The sequence below is a fragment of the Scleropages formosus genome, chromosome 17, assembly GCF_900964775.1.
Source record: "Scleropages formosus chromosome 17, fSclFor1.1, whole genome shotgun sequence".
Taxonomy (NCBI): domain Eukaryota; kingdom Metazoa; phylum Chordata; class Actinopteri; order Osteoglossiformes; family Osteoglossidae; genus Scleropages; species Scleropages formosus.
The window spans coordinates 23,962,882-23,983,959 of record NC_041822.1 but is presented as its reverse complement, the minus strand read 5'-3'; the positions used below and the strand labels follow the sequence as shown (position 1 = coordinate 23,983,959).

The following is a 21,078-nucleotide window of genomic DNA, read 5'->3' as shown; positions in this document are numbered from 1 at the left end:
ACAATTTACAGCAAGGTGAGTGAAATTGTTTCCGGCCACAAGGTCACACAGTTGCCTTTGTTTCTCCTGGTGGTGCTGAAGGAAGTTTGCTTTTCTAATTCCTTTCCTTTATAGGAGGATAAAGGGGATAATTGTGAGCGTTTACAGTGCGGTTAAGTGCAGTTCATTGCCCACAACCTATCATGTGCAGGCACTCTCGCTACAGCATTCGACTTGGTGGGCTTGGTGTTCTCATCACTCCGCAGAAGTCATTCCTGAACTCTCCTCCTATTCTATAGCTCAGTGATCAAACCCTCCTGGTGGTTAAGGCTCCCAGACTGGAGAAGAGCCCGCAGCTCTTTCGCTCCCATTTGATGTTGAGAGCAGATACACACGCACCAAGGAACACATGAGAGCATCCCATTTGCATAAATTAGAGGGTGCTTCAAGAGCTGTAAAATCTTCCTTTTATTACCCTTTCTCACGTATCTCATTTGAAAAGTACATTTTTCTGCCTGTTTCTACAGCAATTGTCGGTTTCTTGATGGTTTTCTGCTCATTTTCCCCTTCGGACTCATGGTTCTCGATGTCTCACTGCTGTTAAACTTAGTCTTTTCACCCAGTTCACAAGAACTCCAAATCGACATCTAACCTCTGGGAGGGGTACTTACACTGATTTATCCATTTATACAGCAGGGAGGTTTTTCTGTGTCAGTTCAGGGTAAGTACCTTGATCATGGGTATTACAGCAGGAGGGGGGATTCGAAGCTGGGTCCTTTGAGTCGAAGGTTGCAGCTCTAACCGTCACACCACGCTTACCTGATTTTACATTTTTCACGTGTCTACACTCTTTCCTGTGTTTCGCACGCTTTGTATTGTAGCACAGTAAGTAATGAAAGAAGTGGACATCGTAGAGTAACAGGGTGGTAAGTGGTGAACGTGCATGGTGGGAACCTCACTTTAGGATGTGGACAGCAAGAACTGGCCTTGTGTGGAAAGGTTAACGGGCAGGCATGTGTGTGTACGTGTGTGTGTTCAGCATGCTTTGAGTCCAGGCAGTGAGTCAGACTTCATGTATTACTGTGATTAGCCAGAGCTGCTGCAGCAGGGGGTGGAACAGTGGTTGAGGGGGAGTGGAAGGGGGGTGTCAGGCAAGGCACACTGTTTGTGTGTGTGTGTGTGTGTGTGTGTGTGTGTGTGTGTGCGCGTGCGCAGCAGTGTTATTGGCGGTCCCTGCACCCGTACTCCAGTCTCGCTGTGCCTTCCCTTTCCCTCTCTCCCTCCCTCCCTTCTTCCTTCCCTCTCTCCCTCACTCTCTGCGCGCTCGTCTTCGAGCTCGTTCACCGCGCGTCTCCTTCCCGCCTTCCGCTCCCAGCGGCTCTGTGCTCAAGATGACCGCTCCGGTTTGGAGGAGCGCGAAAAGCCCTGGACCCAGCCGTCGGCTGCCCTGCGACACGTCCAGCGCCCAGGCTTCCCGGCTGGGAGCCTGCCCCCTCTAGGGTGCCTCCTCAGCGTGGGACCGCCAGCATCGTACCAGGGCTGAGTAAGTACGGTAGGAGACCCCACTGCCCCACACACACACACACACACACACACACACACACACACACACACACACACACACACACACACACACAAAAGGCTTTATTCAGCTTGGACAGATTTGATGGACATGCACGGCACGTAAGCAGAGATTAGCAGTAGCTGCACTGGGGTCTACAAAAGAACAGGAGGAGGAGTGGGGGGAGCTGCGTGGGGTCCCTAGGCTGGCAGTGCTGTCACAGTGTGCAACCTCACTCGTCCATCTCCGTCAGCCCCCGGGAGGTGGAGAACGCGGGCAGCGTGCCGTTACAACGAGCTGATCCTGTGGAGCTTGGCGCCCATGGAGAGACCCTCCCGGTTCCATGGTGCCAGATGTTCAACGGGACCAGGTCGGGGGTGGTGAGAAGCATTTGGGTTTCAAGCTTAAGATCTGGTTGCTGCGCTCACCCTGTCTTCTCGCGGTCAAGTCTAGTCAATGTCGTCAGTCGGTTATTGTTGTGTCGGCAGCTCCTGTCACCCGTCTGTGTGTCACCGAGGCCGGGTCGCCTTGACATCAGGGACCGGGGCGTTCGGGGACGTCCACACACCTGTATTCGGGGCAGAGCTGCATGTGTGCGAATTCACCTGCCCTTTGGTAAACCAGCGACAGCTCAACGTACCTGTGCGCAGCCGGCGGCGAACACAGCAGCTGGAAATTTGAAGTTGTAAATGAGCGTGTGGGATTGGGGGAGAGTATCTATTTCTATGGGAACGCCATGCTCTCCCTCCATTAGCGCGCACGCACTCCGCTCGGCCCACGCTGCCAGCTGCAAGCAGAAAGCGTTGCAGCGACCGTTGGTGTCGCTGACACTCTCGCACGAGCCTCGTGGCCAGCTGAATGCGCAGGCCAGCGCCAGGGAGCCCATCGCACGTAGATACACACATCTGTCAAACATGTCGATCAAAGTGCACGCGCCCGTGTCTTCTGGCGTGAATATTGATGAGAGTCGAGTGGTGCCGATAATCCGCCATTCGCCCTTTTGCTTAGTTTGTCGTATCTGTATGGTCTTTCTCTGACCGAGCCGGTTATTTCACGGGTGACGCTTGGCCATGTTGCACAGTCACACTGGGTCTCGGGGGACCTCCTTGGGCTGAGGGACCGTGGGGGGTGATGTTGGCTGTGTGGGTGTGCGCGTCCTCCCCCTCTCTGGTAACTCCGGTGAAAGGGATGTGTTTTCTGTCACGAGCTCACTGTGCAGCATAACTCTTGCCATCTGTGCTGTGCTCTGTGAGTGGGCGTGTCCGTGCTGGTGGGTGTGTTCATGTGAGTGGGCGTGTCTGCAAGTGGGCATGTCCAGCCCTGCTTTTACTGTTGGTGTTTTTTTGTTTTTGGATGGCTGGAGTCTCCTTATCATCAGTGAGCAGCTTCATGCCTTGTATCCTCTTCCTCTGCAGTGACTGTCTCCGTGTGTTACTACCTTAAGCTCCAGGTGTCTTTTATCCACAATGCTGTGTGTGTTTTTTTTTTTTTTTTTTTTTTTTTTGTTTAATTTTTAATGTGACAGTCACATCTGCCTCCCATCCCCTCCCAAAGCAGGCGCTGTGTCTTGTGGCGATGCCGATCCTCGGTAGTCGTGACTCCAGCTGAAACGAAGGCTTCCTGTCGCAGATTCGAAACGGGTGGGCAGTGACTCACTTACACCCACGACCCCCGAGGACTGGTCTCCAGCAACATGGGTGGGGGGTGGTGACTGGACCTCTCCATCCCCTTGTTGAGGCCTCACATGAGCTTCATTCAACCTTCTGTAAACTTCATATTTGTAAACAGCCGTAAAAGTTAAATCGTTCCCTCAACATGGGGTAGCCGCCGTACTTTATACAGTCCTCAGCATAAATAAATGAGTAAACAAAAATGCAAACAGTCATAATAATAATCATCATCATCATAACAATGACTGGGAAAATGATGGCTCGTAAAACCTAAGAGGCAGTGTGTTGTCCTCTTTGTGTGCAGTTGGTCCTTGGCTGATCCACAGGATTGAACAAAAACATCCCTCCCTCCTTTTACTGCGTTTCTGAAAAACCTTTCTGCAGATTTTAGGGCAATTTTCAGCTGATTTATGAAGTGACTAATTTATAAGTTTGCCGTCACTGTGCAGAGCCTTTTTAATGTAAAAGTTAGCTTTTTCTTTTTCGTTCCTCTCTAACGCTGTCAAAATAATAAATATGCAGAATTAATTAATCCGACTGACCCAAAAGTGCTTAAAAATGATCCTCGGCGCAGTGGTTTTACAGATTGTCGCTCCACGTTAATATCGTGCTGCAGATGAATTGAACAAAATGCGTGTGTTGGGCTGGTGTGTGACAGAGCTACTAAATCGACTGTGTTTTGTCCCGGGGTGCTGTTGGATTTCATTGTTTTGAATTTTATAAAAACAATATAATAGGAAGTTCTCACAACGCACGTGTTTTAACAGTCGCTGCTCACATGCGGCTGCAGTTATACCTGTTTGCGGTTTGTTTTTTCGACGCTGGATCGCATCCACCTTATGTAATCTGAATTATAAAACAAGTTTGATATTATTGTAAGCCTTGCAGAATTCACAGCCGTCTCTCAAGGGGAGGCGGCTCGCTGTCGGTGTTTTGCCAGTTTACATGTACACTCATCCTTTCCTTTGAGCAACGGTGGGTGGAATGGTGCCGTTGGCCTCCACAGTGGTAGAAAAACAGGTGCTTGGAAGGAATTGGGGAAAAAAAAAACAAACAATTGTGTCAACTCCTGAAATTCCCCTTTAGCTGAGGAGCAGAATTGGAGTGTGGGCCACCATAGTGAAGCTCAAGTCCTCGGTGTTTACAGCTCATGTCTGGTGTTTCTGATCGCCAGTGATTGATAACAAGATGAGCAACGTGCACCGAATAGGGGTTTGTTGAGAGGCCATACTTTCGCTTTCGTTTTGAGTTAGTTTTGTAGCTTGAAGCCTTTCCAGTAGCCCTTCCTTTGTTGCACTGGCTCCTGATCTTACAAACACAGTTAGGTCCGTTGTGTGTTCATAACTCGAACTGAGCTGTGTTCGTAACAGTTTATTCAGAACTCCCAAGTCTCTTTCACCACTAGGTCACAATGAATAAAAAAACTCAGTGACAGAGGTGGCTTTTGAAAAATCTCAGCTATAACTCTTACGAATAAAAGTCTGTGACACTTTTTAATATTTTTAATAACTTTGCGATAAAAATAAGCCGCTTCCACAAATGTTTCAATGTCGATTGTTGACCGATTCATCCCATAAACATGTAGCGCTCGTTGTTACTCCAGACACGAGCTGTAGGTACTGTGCAAGTGAGTTGAATTAAAGTGGCCTCACACTCCTGTTCTGTTTGGGTCCTCTTCAATGGCATCTCTTAGTTTAGTGGGTAAACATAGGTTGCATTTGCTCCACTACAGACTGGAATTTCAGAGAACTGAAATTTGAATGAAATGCAATTAAAAATCAATAAAGTAGAAGATGTTTGTGTTTTTGTGTAAACGTGTATCTAGACCTTTTGTTGCATGAGGAGCCAGTGTACAGTGTTTTTTATTACATGACCTGCACGGTGGGCTGACGCTTGAGTTTGAAGACATGATTCTGTAATAACCAGTAAACCCACAGTGCAGCCGCAGTCGACGGCCGCATGGGAAGTGGTGGGAGGTTTACTGCGACTCCTTGATTACCACAGTATTTATTGCCACAGAAGCCCCCCGATCAGTGTTTAATTTTATCAGGGCGACAGGTTAAGTGCTGCCCTCATTTGTTTCAAAGCTCGTCTCAAAGGCCGGTAGCTCTCCCTCCTACGTGGGACTCAAACCCAAATCTCCTTCCTCAGCGCTGCTGACTATTTAGATTGGCTCCATGTCTTGAACCTTTTGAAGTGTTTTGCACAGGCTCAGCAGAAAGCACAGCAGCGCAAGGTGCATGCTGCTGGAAAGCAAAGCGTCGCACACTGACACCTCCTTCAGGGAAATTGGTTTCGACGGCGAGCATTGAGAACGTTACCGGTGCGTCGCAGGGACCCGTCCCAAGGTGGTGGTAGGCAGGCGACAGGTCTACAGCAGTAAGCTGGAGTGACTCCAACTGAAGTGTCTGGATTGATCCAGTCAGGTCAGAATCGCAGCCTCAAAACATCAGGATTACAAAGCATTATAGCTGCATAAAAATTGTTTGTAGCACCTGGCAAACAACAAAATTCATAACTCAAGGCAGATCGGTGGGTGGCTTTGGAACTAAAGGTCTTAGGTTCAATTCCCACCTCCAGCTGTAGTACCCTTGAGCAAGGTACTTACCCTAAATTGCTCCAGTAAAATTACCCATCTGTATAAATGGGTGAATAATTCTAATTATCTTAACATTGTATGCCTCTTTGGAGAAAAGCGTCAGATAAATGAATAAATGTAATGAATTCTCCTTCAGTGGTAGAATTTGAACCATTGCTGTCCCCCAGCGCCCCCAGCAGACACTCCTATCTACCTGAGGAAGCCTGTAGGTGAGCTTGCTTCCATTAATTTAATTTTCACATAATTATTATATTCACTGGAGGAATATTTCTGTCGTCGTTATTCCATGGTGTAAGGGATCCCGGTGGTGCTGTGGTCTCTGTAATATCAGAGTCAAAAAGCTTGTGCGTGATGTAAGTACATATTGAATGTTCCTGGAAACAATTTTCACTCTGCTGAGCGACCTTTTCCGCCCTCAGCGTGTTTGATAACTGAGCTGAACTCGGCTATTCCGTTTTTCAACCTGGCAGGGCAGTTCGGGTTTTCCGCTCGCATCCAGACTTGCTTACACTCAGGTCCTCTGCTGAATCTCCTGGCCAGCAGGTGGCATAGTGGTTACAGCTGTTGCAAAGCAAAGTTCTCAGACCGGCCATAAGTAAACTTGATCGAGGTAGTTATCCTGAACTGAAAAAGTAAAAAATTACAGTGCTGCATAAATGAGTCAATGCAAGCTCTGAAGAGCTTAGAATGGAAACTTACCTTCTAAAAAGCAGTCAGATAAATGAAAAAATGTAAATATCATACGGAACAGTTTATTGTCACATAGCGCTCAACCCTGAAGATAGAGCGTATTCACAAAGTTACAGAGACACCTAATGATAGATCACCTATAATGCAGCGGGAACATGGTATAATAATAATAATAATAATAATAATAATAATAATTGTGTATATATGATATAGCAGAGTTAAAATAATGACAGGTACAAACATTGAAATTAGTGATAAATATTTCAGTGAAAAAGAAATAATAGTCATAAATTGTCAGACATACACACACACACGCATTTTCAGAACCGCTTTGTCCCGTACAGGGTCACGGGGAACCGGAGCCTACCCGGCAACACAGGGCGTAAGGCCGGAGGGGGAGGGGACACATAATAGTCATAAATGATGTACTTTGTTATGATGAAGTATCCAGCTGGCAATGGAGGAGAGGAAAACAAACTTTACAAAGTAAATGACTTACACTGATTTACCCATTTATACAGCTATGCACTTTTATGGTGTTTTACTCAAGTGCACTGCAACAGCAGGCAGGATTTAAAACAGGCCATTTTGAGTCTAAGAGAGCAGCTCTAGCCACTATGCCACCTGCTGGCCCTTGTAAAGCTGTGTTGATGTTCTGGTATGTTTTATACCAGATATATGTTTTAATCTTTTAATGTTTAGAAGAGATTTGCTCAGAGAAGCTTTAACTCTTCACCGAGGCCTGTTTGATCGTAGTGTGAGGTCGCTGGCTGTACCACATGGTGCACATCAAGTGGCAAAGTGTGACCCCGGGGAGCTCATCAGTGGCCACGACACTCACTCACTGAGAGCCCTTTTGGGCAGGAACTTGCTGCTTGTGGTTCTTATGAAACCTGAAATGCTTTCACCTATTGAAGTGTCTCTCCAACCCCACCGAGCCTGTACATCATAACTTTAAGTGGTCGTAGCGTCCGCACAGTGAGGGACTCTTTTGGGGAGCAGCTTTTCGGCCATCGCCGTCTCCTGGATCCTTGTGCCCACTTTGTGCTGCTGCACCCCATCGTGCTGACCGAGCTGTGGGGCTGCGAACTGAGACAGCATCACCTGGCTGGGGCTCGTGCCCAACAGGTTTGGCGCTGTGTGTCTGTCACACCTCAAAAAGGAGAGTGTGGGCGGCTGTCTGAGCTCATCTGAGCTGCACTGGAGCATTATTGCGGCAGGGGGGTTGAAAAAAGGCACAAACACAGCGGGTTACAGTTACTACCCTTAAGTTGTATCATCTTCTCATTTTTACATATTTGTGTAAATGGTTAGAAAATTTTCATCAGGATTCTGTTTGATATGCAAATAAGATGTGTAGGACATTAAACGCCACTGGGCAGCCAGGTGAGTGCTGCTATTGTACTCTTGAACTTGGCTTGTATTCTTTTTCCATCCCAAACACAATTATTACTTACAATTTATTAATTTAGCCGTCGCTTTTCTATAGATTTACCAGACGAAGACTGAGTGCTAATCTACTTACAGTTCCTTGCCCATTTATACAACAGGGCAGTGTTTACCGTATCAATAGAGGGTAAGCACTTTGACCATGTTCCTCACAGCAGGAAAAGGGATTCGAACCTGTGTCTTTCAGCTACAAGAGGGAGAAACGAAAAGATGGAAAATCTCTGTGGTCCCTTGACTTGCAGTCGCTGTTCCAGCTTGTCGCTGAGCTGCCTTGTCCTCCCACGGTGTGCTGCACACTTTCCCGCCCATGTGCCAGATCCATTTTCACCCTCTGCTTCTGCCTTTGTTGCTAAAAAATCACTTGTGCTCCTCATGAAGGGCCCGGGAACCCATCTGAAGGCATTTCTCTCTGCCGCATCTCACTCGCTGTCTTTCGTTACCAAAGGGTCTGTAGCGTGCTGAATGAATTTTACATTTCTTTGTCTCTGCTTAGCTTAAGAGGTTCTTAATTGTGTATTTGCTGTTCACGTCAGTCACTGAAAGGTGGCGATTTATTTTTAGCTCGTTCAACGACACTGTTACTTCATCTCTGCTAAATTTCCCACATTTTGGAGCAAGGACACCATTTATTGTATAGTTAAGCTTTATTATTATTGCTGGATTGTTACTATTTTTCATACCAACTGACTTCTATGTTTCTTCAGTTTGCTGGAGGATTTTTTAGCATATTTAGTGACTACAGGTAACGCTGTTTTACAGTCATCTCGCGGGGACCTGAGTCCTGTTTTAGTACCCCTGACCAAGGTACTTACCCTAAACTGATACAGTAAAAATTACCCTGATGAAAAAATGTATTTATTTAAAAAAGATGATAATCTTCATTAATGACTCTGGTATCTTGCCCATCTGTGTGAAATCTGGGCTCATCTGGGTCTTGAACATTTTGCTCATTGGTGAAGTTCCAGTAAATATTTTCACTGGAGTTTTGAACCACATGCATGTGTGTAACACTTATCCTGAGTTTGTTAGGTAAATATTCCACTGTGGCAGTGGGCAAAAACATAGATATATATTTTTCTGAGAGAAAAGTGAACTAATAAATAATTCCCAGATAGGATCTAGCTGTAGTACCCAAAGGCAGAATTGATGCATTAATTTCTTGTGGCTGGGGCCATCTGCACAACAAAAAAAACTCACTGTAATATGAACATTATTATTAGAGGTTTTAAAGTTATTCTTCACTTTCATTAGTTGTGTAATGTAACATTTTCATGCTTTTTATTTGAGTGAAACCTCTGGGGTGTTCTCTACTGCTGCTCTTTCTGTATATGTTATATATTATAATAGAGGTTCGCATATCTGGGCTATTAATGTTGTTGTTCAGTGCCGTTGAGGTAAGGATCTATGTATGTGGTCTCTTGAGTCCATCCATAAGGTTCTGTTCTCCGCTTGTGTCCTTAGCGTTGAATGAGTCCATTCTTATGGTTGTGGCTCCTCCTCTTTTTCTTTTTCCTTCATCTGTCCCAGTCATCACCATATTTTCGAGAGAATCCAACCTTCTCACGACGTGTCCAGTGTAACTGCAGTCCCATCATTTGGGATTCCAATGTGATTTTTGGCTTGATTTGACCCAACGTCCACCTATTTACTTTCCTGTCGGTCCTTAGGGTGGTCAGCAAAAACACAGGGTTACTGTATATGGGATAACCTCCAGTTTTTGAAAATACTCAACGTCTTCTGCAAAAGAAGATCATGGAACGTGAATACAAGTTGCAAGATGTATTTTCTCTTCTTTGATGTCATCAAGTGAACTACAGCTTACACCTTCAGTTTTGGGACACGTAAATTACGCATTGATGTTATCGAAATCCTATTCCAGGACGTACCTCAGTATATGCACAGCAAAAGATAATTTCAAATGTAATTTCTTTGTCTCGTTAACCAAGTTGGAGAACTGAGCCCAGGGGCTGTGTCTCCTGGTTTGTTGGTCCTGTCAGCTGTGTGTGTGTTCATCACTGATAAAAGAATCCTAAGAGCTCAAAAAAGTCTAAATATTAGGATTGAGCACTAAAAACACAGATAAAACACTCATAACAAATTAGCATGGCACTGGTGCTAATTCCTCAGTTATTTTAAGCATTAGTTGAGTACTGAGTACTTCTGTCTTTGGATCGGCTGGTACCCTGTTCCGACCGTGAGTCCAGCCCCGCGCTTTATTGGACCTGCTTCTTTGCTCTCGACAGAATGCTGCTCTTTTTATTTTGCTAACCTACCGTTAATCGCTTGCCGTGTTACAGATTTCCGTTATAAGCCCTTATGAAAAATTGACATGTGATATTATCAGACTTTTCCTCCTGAAGATGAAGGCCAGATGTTTTGCATTTACAATTGTTTTTTTTTTTTTGTGATAAATTATGTAATTATGCCAGTGCTGATGCAGTTCATGCCAGTTATTTGTGCATAAATGCGTCTCTAGCTAACATGGTTAAATTATTCACTCTCACTTATTTACTGTTGGCTATAATTTGATATATTATTGTATAACAAATTACAGCAATTATAATGCCAATACACATTTAATTTAAACAAATACGGTCCAGTAGCAAGGAGCAGCTCTTCTGGTTTTATATAACGCTGGGTACCATTCTGGGTATGCAGTTGCATCTCTGACAACGATCTGAACCGTTTGCATTTTAATTAAATTAATTTGTCTATATTTATCATCTTTCTGATGTTGTAATGGTCCTGGAACAGCTAACTGTTTTTGTGTGTTAGCATATCACCATGACAGTGATGCTGTCGAGGCGAAGGACAAAAAAAAAAGAGTTTTTATGTAACCTTACGACAACGTTGTGACTATGTTAACAGTAGATTAAAACCGGTGATGTACTGAATTGTTACATATAGGGACCAAAAAATATTGTTCTTGGTACTCGCTGGAATTATTAACAGGCTTGCCTGAATATTGGAGGGACACATTCCCCATTTCCCTGTCCTTATTATGCCAATGTCTCATTTCAAACATTTTGCCCACATTATTCACACTAAGCCGTTATAAAGGTCTCACAGTGTTGAGTTGAGACTAATTAATATACTGTGTTTGTATTCACATATAAACATTGACATTCACCCAGATATTTGCATTGCTTCTTCTGGGTCATACAGTGGTGTTAGTAGTGGGATTTTTCGGGTTCGGGCTCCAGTAGGAGGGGTGCCTCATTGGCCCGGTATCACAGGCACAAAGCTGTTCAGCATCAGGACTGTAGTCAGGATCATCACACTCACTGCAAGAGAGCCCTGTGATGAACCTCTGCAAGGTAGCTGGTGGCAGACTAGTAATGAGGATTTGCCTTAAGGAAACATGAGCACTTCTCAGTAATTAGGAAGAAGAAGAATGTGTGATGTGTGCGAGGGGAGGGCAGTCTTCCACTCGTGGGGATCCATGACCCTGGGGTCAGCTTTGCGCAGAACCACATGCGTATGTGTGGCCAGCCGTGTGCTCACAAACCCCCAGAAGACAATTCTTCACCCGTCTCCTTTGTATGTCCCAAGGACCTATGGTCCCGTAGTCCACTGGTGCAGCTCAGTGAGAGCAGGATACAGTGGAAATCTTTATGTCTGTTTGTCTTGCAAACGGAAGATATTGGCAGGTGTTTGCGAAGGTCACACAATGGTTCGTCATCCTATGAACAGCTGAGCTATCGGTTCTCTAAGCACAAACACAGACTAGGAGAGTGCGAACACCTTAATTCATATCACTTTCACAGTGTTTACAGCTCCTTTCCGGTGTTCCTGAAAGCTGATGATGAACGAGAAGGCGACGCTGCGTGTATCGATGGGAGGAACGGGCAGTCAGTGTGCACTGAACGGGAGTTTGTGGAGAGAATGTACTTTGATTTTTGGACATTTTAAATACATTTTAAATGAGTTTTAATTTAAAAAAAAAAAAGGGGGTAAAATGACAAGTCTAACAAGGAGCTTTTGTACTTAAATTATAGCTCCGTCTAACTTTTTTAACAAGCAAAACTAGCAAAGAAATTGAGGGATATCTGTACTGCTAACCTTTTATTGACTGTGTTGAGACTTTGGAGTGAGATCTGCGTGGTAAAAACGCAGTAGACAGATGAAAGAGAGCTCCGTAAATGTAATTTATGGGAAGATGAATATTTAGTGTAAATGTTTCCCTCTTTTTCTTTCACTTCTGTTTGATAAGTGGGATTGGTTCCAGACAGCAGCAGCGTCCCGCTGGAGGGGGCTGCGTTCGTTAGGTGTTCACACATTGCTCGCAGGAGTTTGGAAAGACAGTTTGTCCTCCGGGTTCAGCCTACAGAGGGTTTTTGTCCTAAAAAGGTTATTGAACTTTGCCTCCTTAATTAGCTCCTGTTGTTTCAACCTTATTGATCTGTGTTCTGAAACAAGGAGAGTCTTGGGAGAGAGCAGGTTTAATTCTTGCGGAAATGAGTGAACAGCAGTTTGTCTCCCTCCTTGTCGGATCTCTGCCTCTTCCTGCAACTCCCTTTGAGATTCGCCGTTCTGACAGGAAGGGAAGGCGAATCGTCTCAAGTCCCCGGGTGCTTTGAATGAGGAGCGACTGCAGGTGATGTGACATTTACGCTGCTGTGTTTGTTGTTGATTTGTCAATACTAAATCTGATAATGATGCTTTGGAGGCACAGCACTGCCAGTGTAGACCAACATTCCGAGAGTGCTGTGAGAGTTGACTCCTAGAGGTTGCGAGTTCGAATCCCATCTCCTGCTGCAGTACCCTTGATCAAAGTTGGTGAACTGGTACAGTTAAAAAATGTCCAGTTGTTTAAATGGGTAAAACGCTGTAAGCTGCTTAGTGTAGCAATCTCACTGTAAGTGACTTTGGACATAAGGTTCACCAAAGTAAAAGTTACATTAATAATGTACATGTTACTTTGTGTACTCCTGTGCTACAACGTGCTCCTTATTTACCTTATTCCTCCTAACCCGACATTTATATCACTCAGCCCCCAGTCAGCCTGCAGATGGGTGTCGTGACCTTTACTACATTTTACTGTGTTTTACAATTAATGTAAAATACATAAGTCAATACATACATGCTTCTGCATCTGGTTTCATGTTAATATACATAGATACACTCCAAAGCGACAACAACGTTAAATCACTTACAGTGACAAGCACATTTCTTTTTTTGAAGCCCTGTGTTTCTGGGATAGGCTCGGGACCACGGAGACCCTACTGAAGACCAGCTGTTGTCGATGCCGAGTGTGCGAGTATTCAGATACAGAGACAACTGCATCCTGATCATGATATAAGAGAAGATGTGACTGATAACTCAAAAATTTGTGTGGATTATGTAGGACAGCAGGTGGCACAGTGGTTAAAGGCGATTTAAAAGTCCATTAAAAAACACAGGTTTGAATCCCACTCTTGCTTTACTTCCCTTAAGGTAGTTTCCCTGAAATGAGGCAGTAAAAGTTACCCTGTTGTTTAAATTGTTATAGGTGGTTTAGTGTATAAACCTACCTTTGCAGGTCACTTCTAATAGCAGGGGACAGCAGGTGGCGTAGTGGTTTGAGCTGCTGCCTCTGCACCCAAAGGCTATAGGTTGAAACCCCACTTCCAGCTGTAGCACCTTCAAGCAAGGTACTTACCCTGAATTGCACCAAAAAAATTTCCCACCTCTATAAATGGGTAAATAATGGTAAAGCAACATTGTAGGTTGCTTTGGAGAAAAGTATCAGTTAAATGAATACATGTGAATTTCCCCCAAAATGAGGAAGACTGGAAGCCTCAGCAGTGTGATGTGGTTAATGCCACAAGTGTAGATTGATTGACAGGTGTTTCCTATAAATAATGTACCTGTCTTTGCACAAGGTTACATCCCCTTACATCTTGGGGTGGTGGTGCATCCTGCTAAAGAGTGCCTCAATCTGTCCCTGTCAGCACTTTCGCTGAGTCTCGAACGCCATCCGTGGGGGGGGGCGGTCGGGAGGAAATTAATTTCTACTTTGTGGAAATTGGAATTAGCACATTTATTTATTTATTTGCTTGCTGACTTGCATCCTTCTCTCATTTTCTCATACCCGTGACTTGGATTCACCACCGGATATTAACGCTCTCTCTTCATGTATCATGTATGTGGTGATCCAGAGGCTATCCCGGGTGCCTAGGTTGTGAGCCAGAGTACCCCCTGGAAGGAACGCCAGTCCATTACAAGGCCAGTCTCACTCACACACACACTCAGACACAGACAAACTGAGAGCAGTTTAGTGTTGCTAGTTTTTGACATACATTAGGAATCCACCCGGAGGAAACACGCTCCGCACAGGCCGATCCAGATAAACTGTGAGGCACCAGGGCTACCCGCGGTGCCACCCAAGCAGAGGTTCGCTGAGAAAAAAAAACGGAGCCTCACAACACAGTCGAGAAGAAAAGTGGCATCGAGGTGAGAAGTAACTTCTCCTGTGAGAAGTTTTGCCGATTCGAAGCTGAAGGTGCAACGTCGACAGTGCGGCAGGAATCAATACAGCAGCGCGTTGCGTGCAGTGACATTCATGACCGGAGCAGGAAACGAAGGGGTGTGGACTTGCAGCCCGGTCGCCCACTCGCTTGAGGCATCCGCGAAGCTCAGGGGCCGTTTGAATAGCGAGCGAGTCCGTTTGAAGAGGTCTATAAACAGTGACTGTCAGACCGCCTCCGTGCTATTATTCAGCGGAGAGAGGACTTCGCTTTGCATGAGCGTGCCATCTGAAGCCGTTTTAACGACGAGCTGCCGGGCGTGAGGACTACCCTGAGCTCAGTCGTGTCTGAGGGCTATCGCACCGTGGGGCACCGTCCTCTCGGGCCTCGTGTTCGGCTCCACAAACTGTCGTATTTACAGAGTAGGAATTGAGAAACAAGCTATACATTTATTAATTTTTCTCCCAAGCTTTTATTAAGCTACTTTATAATTATTTACCTACCTGTCAATCTACCTACACTGGGGTAATTTTACTGGAGCAGTTCCGGGTAAGTACCTTGTTCAAGGGTACTACAGCTGGAGGTGGGATATAATATTCAACACCGTCACTACAGCAGTTTTATAATAGGGTAAACAAAGTATGATGCTCAAATATACTAGAAATAATAATAATAATAATAATAATGATGATGATAATAATAATAAAACAACACTCTGGGAAATGCAAATAATATTAAACTCTGGCAAACATCTGTTGTTTTTCTCGCTTTGCCACTATGTTATCCAGTGAAGTGGTTTTATCTTGCATACTCTTCTGTCTGTAAACTGCGTATGTGTTTTATATCGTGATTCTGCCTCTGCAGAGCAGTTTAATTTTACATAAAGACTGTTGAGTGGGGACTGGAAAACTGGGTTCCTGTTGCGATTTAAATAAAATCCAGGGAGTACAGTAGCTGTCTGATTACCAGTTTTTTTTTTTTTTTTTTGGAAATTTAAATTTTTCTACATTCTAAATTCCCTGTCTGTGAATCGCTACCAAAAATATCTTAATAGGAGTGGTTGTAATGGGTAAAAAACCTTTCCTAACTAACATGCACAACCTCAGCAAAAATCTCTCATATTTTTGTCTTCGGTGGAGGTCTTTAGATTCCCTCTATGTTTTATGTGCTGTTGACATGTGAGCATGTCCTGTTCCCTTTTGGGGAGACCTCGTGCCTGCTGGAAACGTTGCAGCATTTTTGGTGCAGTGAGGGGTTTTGTAACATCCTGTAATTTCAATAAACTTTATCATATCTGTTCAATCAATAAAACAAACCTAACTGCTGCATTTCCCTCCAAAAATGCCAAAGGTGTGTTTCCTCACATAATTCACACACACGTTGTCTGAAACCGCTTGTCCCATGTTGGGGGGGGTTGTGGGAAGCCGAAGCCGAACCCGGCAACAGAGGGCATAAGGCTGGAGAGGGAGGGGACACGCCCAGGACGGGACACCAGTTTGTCGCACCAGAGAGCAGGACCTGGTCAAACGCACTGCGCCACCACACCCCCTTCACATAATTCTGGTGTCTTATTCACGTCTTAGATGAAAAAAATCTAACACTTCTCTCTAAAGCATCTTATTATTTACACAGGTGGGTAATTGTTACTGGAGTAATTCTAGGGTAAGGACCTTCTTCAAGGGTACTACAGCTAGAGGTGGGACTTGAACTTGGAACTGTGGGGTCCACAGACAGCAGCTCTAACTACTCTACTACTCTGTTACCAGCAACTCTCCTTTCTGGTTGTTTTTCATCTAGTATTGAACAGGCTGTGTAGCAATGCCTTTTGAAGACGTTACTCTCTGATAAGTTAAATAGTCATTCTTTTGCGATCACATTATTGCAAGGCGACCCGCAATGTGGGTAAGCTGAGCTACTTAACATAATTTACCCTTTTATTCGGATATGTCATTTTACTGTAAGAAAGAACAAAAGACACACTCAACTTGTAGTGAAATGAAGAATAAGGCCGTTGGGTGCTGGAAACCCCCTGTTCAATGTAGTATTTAGAGTAATGATGGTGTGCTCTCCACATCCTGATTTTTTTATATTTCAGTTTTGGGTAAGTACCTTGATCAAGGGTACTGCAGGAGGAATGGATGTGAATCCAAGTATTGTGCAATGAAGTAAAGGTTACAGTTTTCCTCACCACCCTACCTGCTGTTCCCCGTGTCTCTACTTGGTAGCGCTTTGAGAGAAAAAAGTCACGAAGAGCACAAGTAGTTAAGTAGGTTGGCTGTTAGAAGAGAACTACTGCTAAAGTTCACGTTGTTTGCTTTTTGTTCTTTTTTTCTTTCTCGTTCTCTATCGCTTTCTCCTTTTGATTGTATTAATAGCACTTGGAGGCGTTATGCAAGTACCTCCTGCTTTGGATGAACTTGGCCCAAGACTGACTTTGTGCTTCTGTGAAGTTTTAGTTTGGAACAGTAGTTGGACATAACTGTGGTGGAGACAAGGTAAGGTGGAGGACAAGTTGTATGATGCAGGAAAGGGGACACGATGGGATACAGGGAAGGTTTGAGGGCAGGCTAGAGGGTAGGAGATGATCAGGTGGAGGGAAGATTCCATGGAGGGGTTCACCATAGGATAAAGGGATGTTTGGAGAGACTAGTAGATGACAGGGTGATAGCAGTGTTGCAGGGGGGGTGCATGATGGGGTCACAGGAAGGTTGGAGAGAGTGGTAGAAGAGAGGGTGGAGGAAAGGTGGGAATGTAATAGATGAGGAGATGAGAATGGTTGGGGGGGATAATAATAGGGTTGGACAGGGTTGGAAGGAGAAATAGTAGGGTGGAGGAAAGTTGGAAAAGATGACATTGGAATAAAGATTTGCATGAGTAGATGATAGGATGGAAGTAGAGGAGAATAAGTGAATGGAATCTTGGAGGATGGGGGTAGGCGACTGGGTTAGGACATGGTTGGAGGCAGGGGTAGATGGTAGGGTGGAGACAAGGAGAAGGAGATAATGCGGTGGAAAGAAGGTTGAGGTGGGTCAAACGGTTGAATAAAGGGAAGGAAGAGTAGATGAGTGGGTGAAGGGAAGGTTGGGTGGTGAGGTAGGTGACAGATTAAAGGGAAAACAAGGTAAAGGGGTAGATGACAGGGTGAAGTTTGGATCATGGATTCAAGAGCATGAGGTGGAGGATTGAAGGTTGAGCATTTCTTCATTTAGCTGGTGCTTTTTCTCCAAAGCAACTTACAATGATTTTCCATGGGTAATTTTGACTAGAGTAATTCAGGGTAGGTACATTGTTCAAGGGTACTGCAGCAGAAGATGACCTCCAATACACCTCCTGAGGGAAGCCTCACTGCGCAACACCATTTTAAAATGAAACGGGTTTTTCAGCACCCCAGCTGTCTCCCCAAGGGTATGGAAGGGGTTAAACCCGATCGGCTTGTGCGAGCGTGTGTCACGCAGGCAGCTCTTTCCTTTTGTGAACACACCTTTGTTGGTCTTCTGTGTGGGTGAGCTGAGAGGATGGGGGCGAAGCGGGGGGAACTTTTTTTAGCAGCACTGTTGTTTTGACGTCCACTCTGCCGTGGAGAGGTGGGTGAAGAGATTCAGCGCTGAACTGGTCCGCGCTACCCTCGTGTATGTGTGTGCGTACGTCCGTCCTCCTTCCTAGAGGCCGTGTTTCCACTCTCGACAGGAGCATCGGGATCTGCGGTCCGTACGCCTCTGATTCGTTTTCCTCACTTTTGGGATTTGCATTAATTTGAGCGCGCGTGAACATAATGGCTTGAGTCTCTATATTAAGCGCACAGTCGGTGCATTTGAGGGGCGACCGATGGATGTAAAATGCGCTGCAGCGCACAGCTGTCAGCGACGCTCTGCACTGTCTCTTCACCAGTGTAAACGCTGTCACCGTCTCAACAGCAAATCCCTACTTGGGCTGGGAAGATGATGTGAGATCGGAGACTAATTGATGGTTTTATATGTGACCGAAATAAATGTACGATTATGAATTACATCCACATACTGGAGAGCTGCACCCTGTATGCCCTCAGTGTTCTGCTGTCAAGTCTTACTGTTACTCCAAAAATCAACTCCAAGAATCACCTGAATCTACCGAACCCTGTCTGGAAAAGGAGCGTTTGTAAACCACGGTGAATATGATGCCTCATAAAACCCTTGAGTGCTCAACACAATGCCCTTCCGTTTCTGTGCAAAGCACATTACGGTTGACCTTCCTCCCCATGACTAGAATTAACTTTAACATAGTTTCCTCAAGGTCTTCAGTACTGGCAGCTTTGAGGAAGTAAATGGTGCTATAATCATCTTTCTCCACTGGCTTCCCGTAGCTTCTGTACCATGTTCAACACTCTGGTATTGGTCGACAAGATGGTGAAGAACCTGCTCCTGGTACCTACAGGACCTGATCGCTCCCTACAGCCTATCAAGAGCGCTCTGCTCCTCCACCTCTGGCCGCTTGGTGATCCCACTCACAGGATGTTCCAGATCGAAAGTCCCCTGGTGTTTGGTTTTCACCCTAATGTGGTGGAACAAGCTCCCAGGTACTACAGAGTGGGACTGGAACCATAACCATCACACTTCCAGCTTGGTGGCTGTGAGGTTTGCGTGTAATTAACTTTTATGATGGCTTTGATATCCAGAGGTGGTAGTGAATTTCAGGTTTTTCCACTGGGGAAAAAAGTTGTATGTTTTTTTTTTTTGTTTTTTTTTTTGTTTTTAAATCAAATTGTGCTGAACGTTCACACTCTTGCAGCAGAGCGTTGTGGGTGTGATACGTGTGTCATACTGATTTTGCTGCTCTGTGAGTCATTTAACCTCAGCGGTATAAAATACACATCTCTGAACTGATGTGACGGCAGCATCACACTGACATGAAGGCACTTTAGTAGTGATAATTAGCTGGTTGTAACTTCATTTTGCTTGTAAAAAAAAAAAAAAAAACAAAAAAAAATAATCAGTTATCATATGTGGTCATAGCAGCTACATTTACACGTTCATCAGGTACTTTTCTCCAAAGAGGAAAATAGTTTGGTGTAAACAAAAACAATCATCAACATCACAAAGAACTTTAGACACAGTTACGAATTATCACCTACCCCTTTACCTCGTCTTCTCTTTACTCCCATCATCCACCTTTCACCCAACCTTTCCTTGACCCCATCATCTACCCCTCTACTCGCCATTCCTTTTGCTATATCTATTGCCCCATCTCAGCCTTCCTACCCCTACATTATCCACTTCTCTCTTCAACCCTGTCCTACCTACCAAACACAGCTTGTGTGTCCAGTACCACTATGTTGCTGGTTCACATCCCTCCAGTAGCTCCTATGGCAGTGGCATTCAAAGAGCAATACATAATCATTGCACATGATGTTGAACTCAATTATGTAGTTGTCAGAAGAGAAGTGACTCTGAAAGACATGGGTTTGAAACCCTTCGTGAATGTGGGAAGGATTCAGCAGCTCTGAGGGAGCTCATTCCACCACATCGGGGCTAAAATGAGAACAGATGTACTTTTGATTTTGAACCCCTTGTGAGTGGGACCACCAAGCAGACGGGTGGAGGAGCACGGCGCTCTTGCTGGGGTATTTTCAGCAATCGGGTGCTGTAGTTATCGGGGAGCAGATCCCTGGACGGTTTTGCAGGCTGTAACCCGAGTTTTGAACTTGATACTGCAGCTGCAGGAAGTCACTGGAGAGCGATGAGGTGGGAAGACTCTTGGAAACTCTCTGAAGAGTTGAGCTTAACTCATGCCACCTTGATCTGTATGTTATGATAATGATATCAATTTATGATGCTCATAACGCAATTGTGATTTGGAACGTATATTGCAAGACCTTGGAGCTCTTTACTGTTCTTACAGCACTTTGGCAGTTCTTTGAACAATAAATTATGCTTTTTATTGTTTAGGCTGTTCTGCTTATGTGGACAAATGTACGAAAGTGACTTTACTGCCAAAGCCTCCGTCTCTCACTCCTTCCTCTTCCTCTCGCTCTCCCCATGTCCGTTTCTCTGCTCCCAGGTTCGTAGTCCTGGACCCTCGGTTCTCCATTGAACCCGACTCCCGGGCCTCACGAAGCTCCTCGTAAACGGGCAGAGAGCTGCTGAAGACCCTGGGCCGATGTCTGAAGGTAGCGTGCGACATGTGGGTGTCCGTGTGTCCGGTGGGAGGGCCGTCGCTCCGCGGGGCTTCTGCACCTTCGGGTAATTAGCTCTCGCTTAATTGGCCGCATCCATCACAGCGATGCGGAGCAGGTCCTTAGCGACGGCGCACTACGCTCACTCGGGCACGGGGCCGGCGCAGCAGAGGCGGCAAGTCAATATCGCTGCTTCGTTTTCCGACCGGCTGATAGCGGCCTCATCACTCAGCATCACTTATTAAGTGGCTGATCTGATTTGGTGGCCGCCGTCTTTCCTCGACAGCACCGTCAGCAGGGCTCCTGCAGGTCCCCAGTTGGCGCACGGCGCGCTAACAGACGCGTTTTCCCGTCCGCCCGTCAGATGGAGCAGGAGATCTCCCGCGTGCAGCGTAAGATGTCCGACCTGGAGTCCGTGCTGCAGCAGAAGGACGTGGAGCTGAAGGCGTCGGAGACGCAGCGAAGCATCCTGGAGCAGGACTTGGCCACCTACATCACGGAATGCAGCGTAAGTGCCGTCGGGGCAGGGGACG

General features: G+C 45.5%; 1 protein-coding gene across 9 annotated transcripts in view; it reads left to right on the top strand.

Moving 5' to 3' along the window:
* The first annotated feature begins 1,158 nt into the window (after positions 1-1,158).
* citb (citron rho-interacting serine/threonine kinase b) overlaps positions 1,159-21,078 on the top strand; it is a 59,762-nt gene continuing 39,842 nt past the window's right edge. For 7 of the 9 annotated variants that reach the window (XM_029259483.1, XM_029259482.1, XM_029259479.1 and 4 more), the window contains exons 1-3: positions 1,159-1,522; positions 20,431-20,539; positions 20,910-21,053. In XM_029259483.1, coding sequence (XP_029115316.1) covers positions 20,910-21,053 — 144 coding nt within the window. In that variant the 5' untranslated portion in view covers positions 1,159-1,522; positions 20,431-20,539. Of the gene's footprint in view, positions 1,532-1,822; positions 1,911-20,430; positions 20,540-20,909; positions 21,054-21,078 lie in introns of those variants that run through there. The other 2 variants (XM_029259476.1, XM_029259477.1) reach the window with 2 other exon arrangements.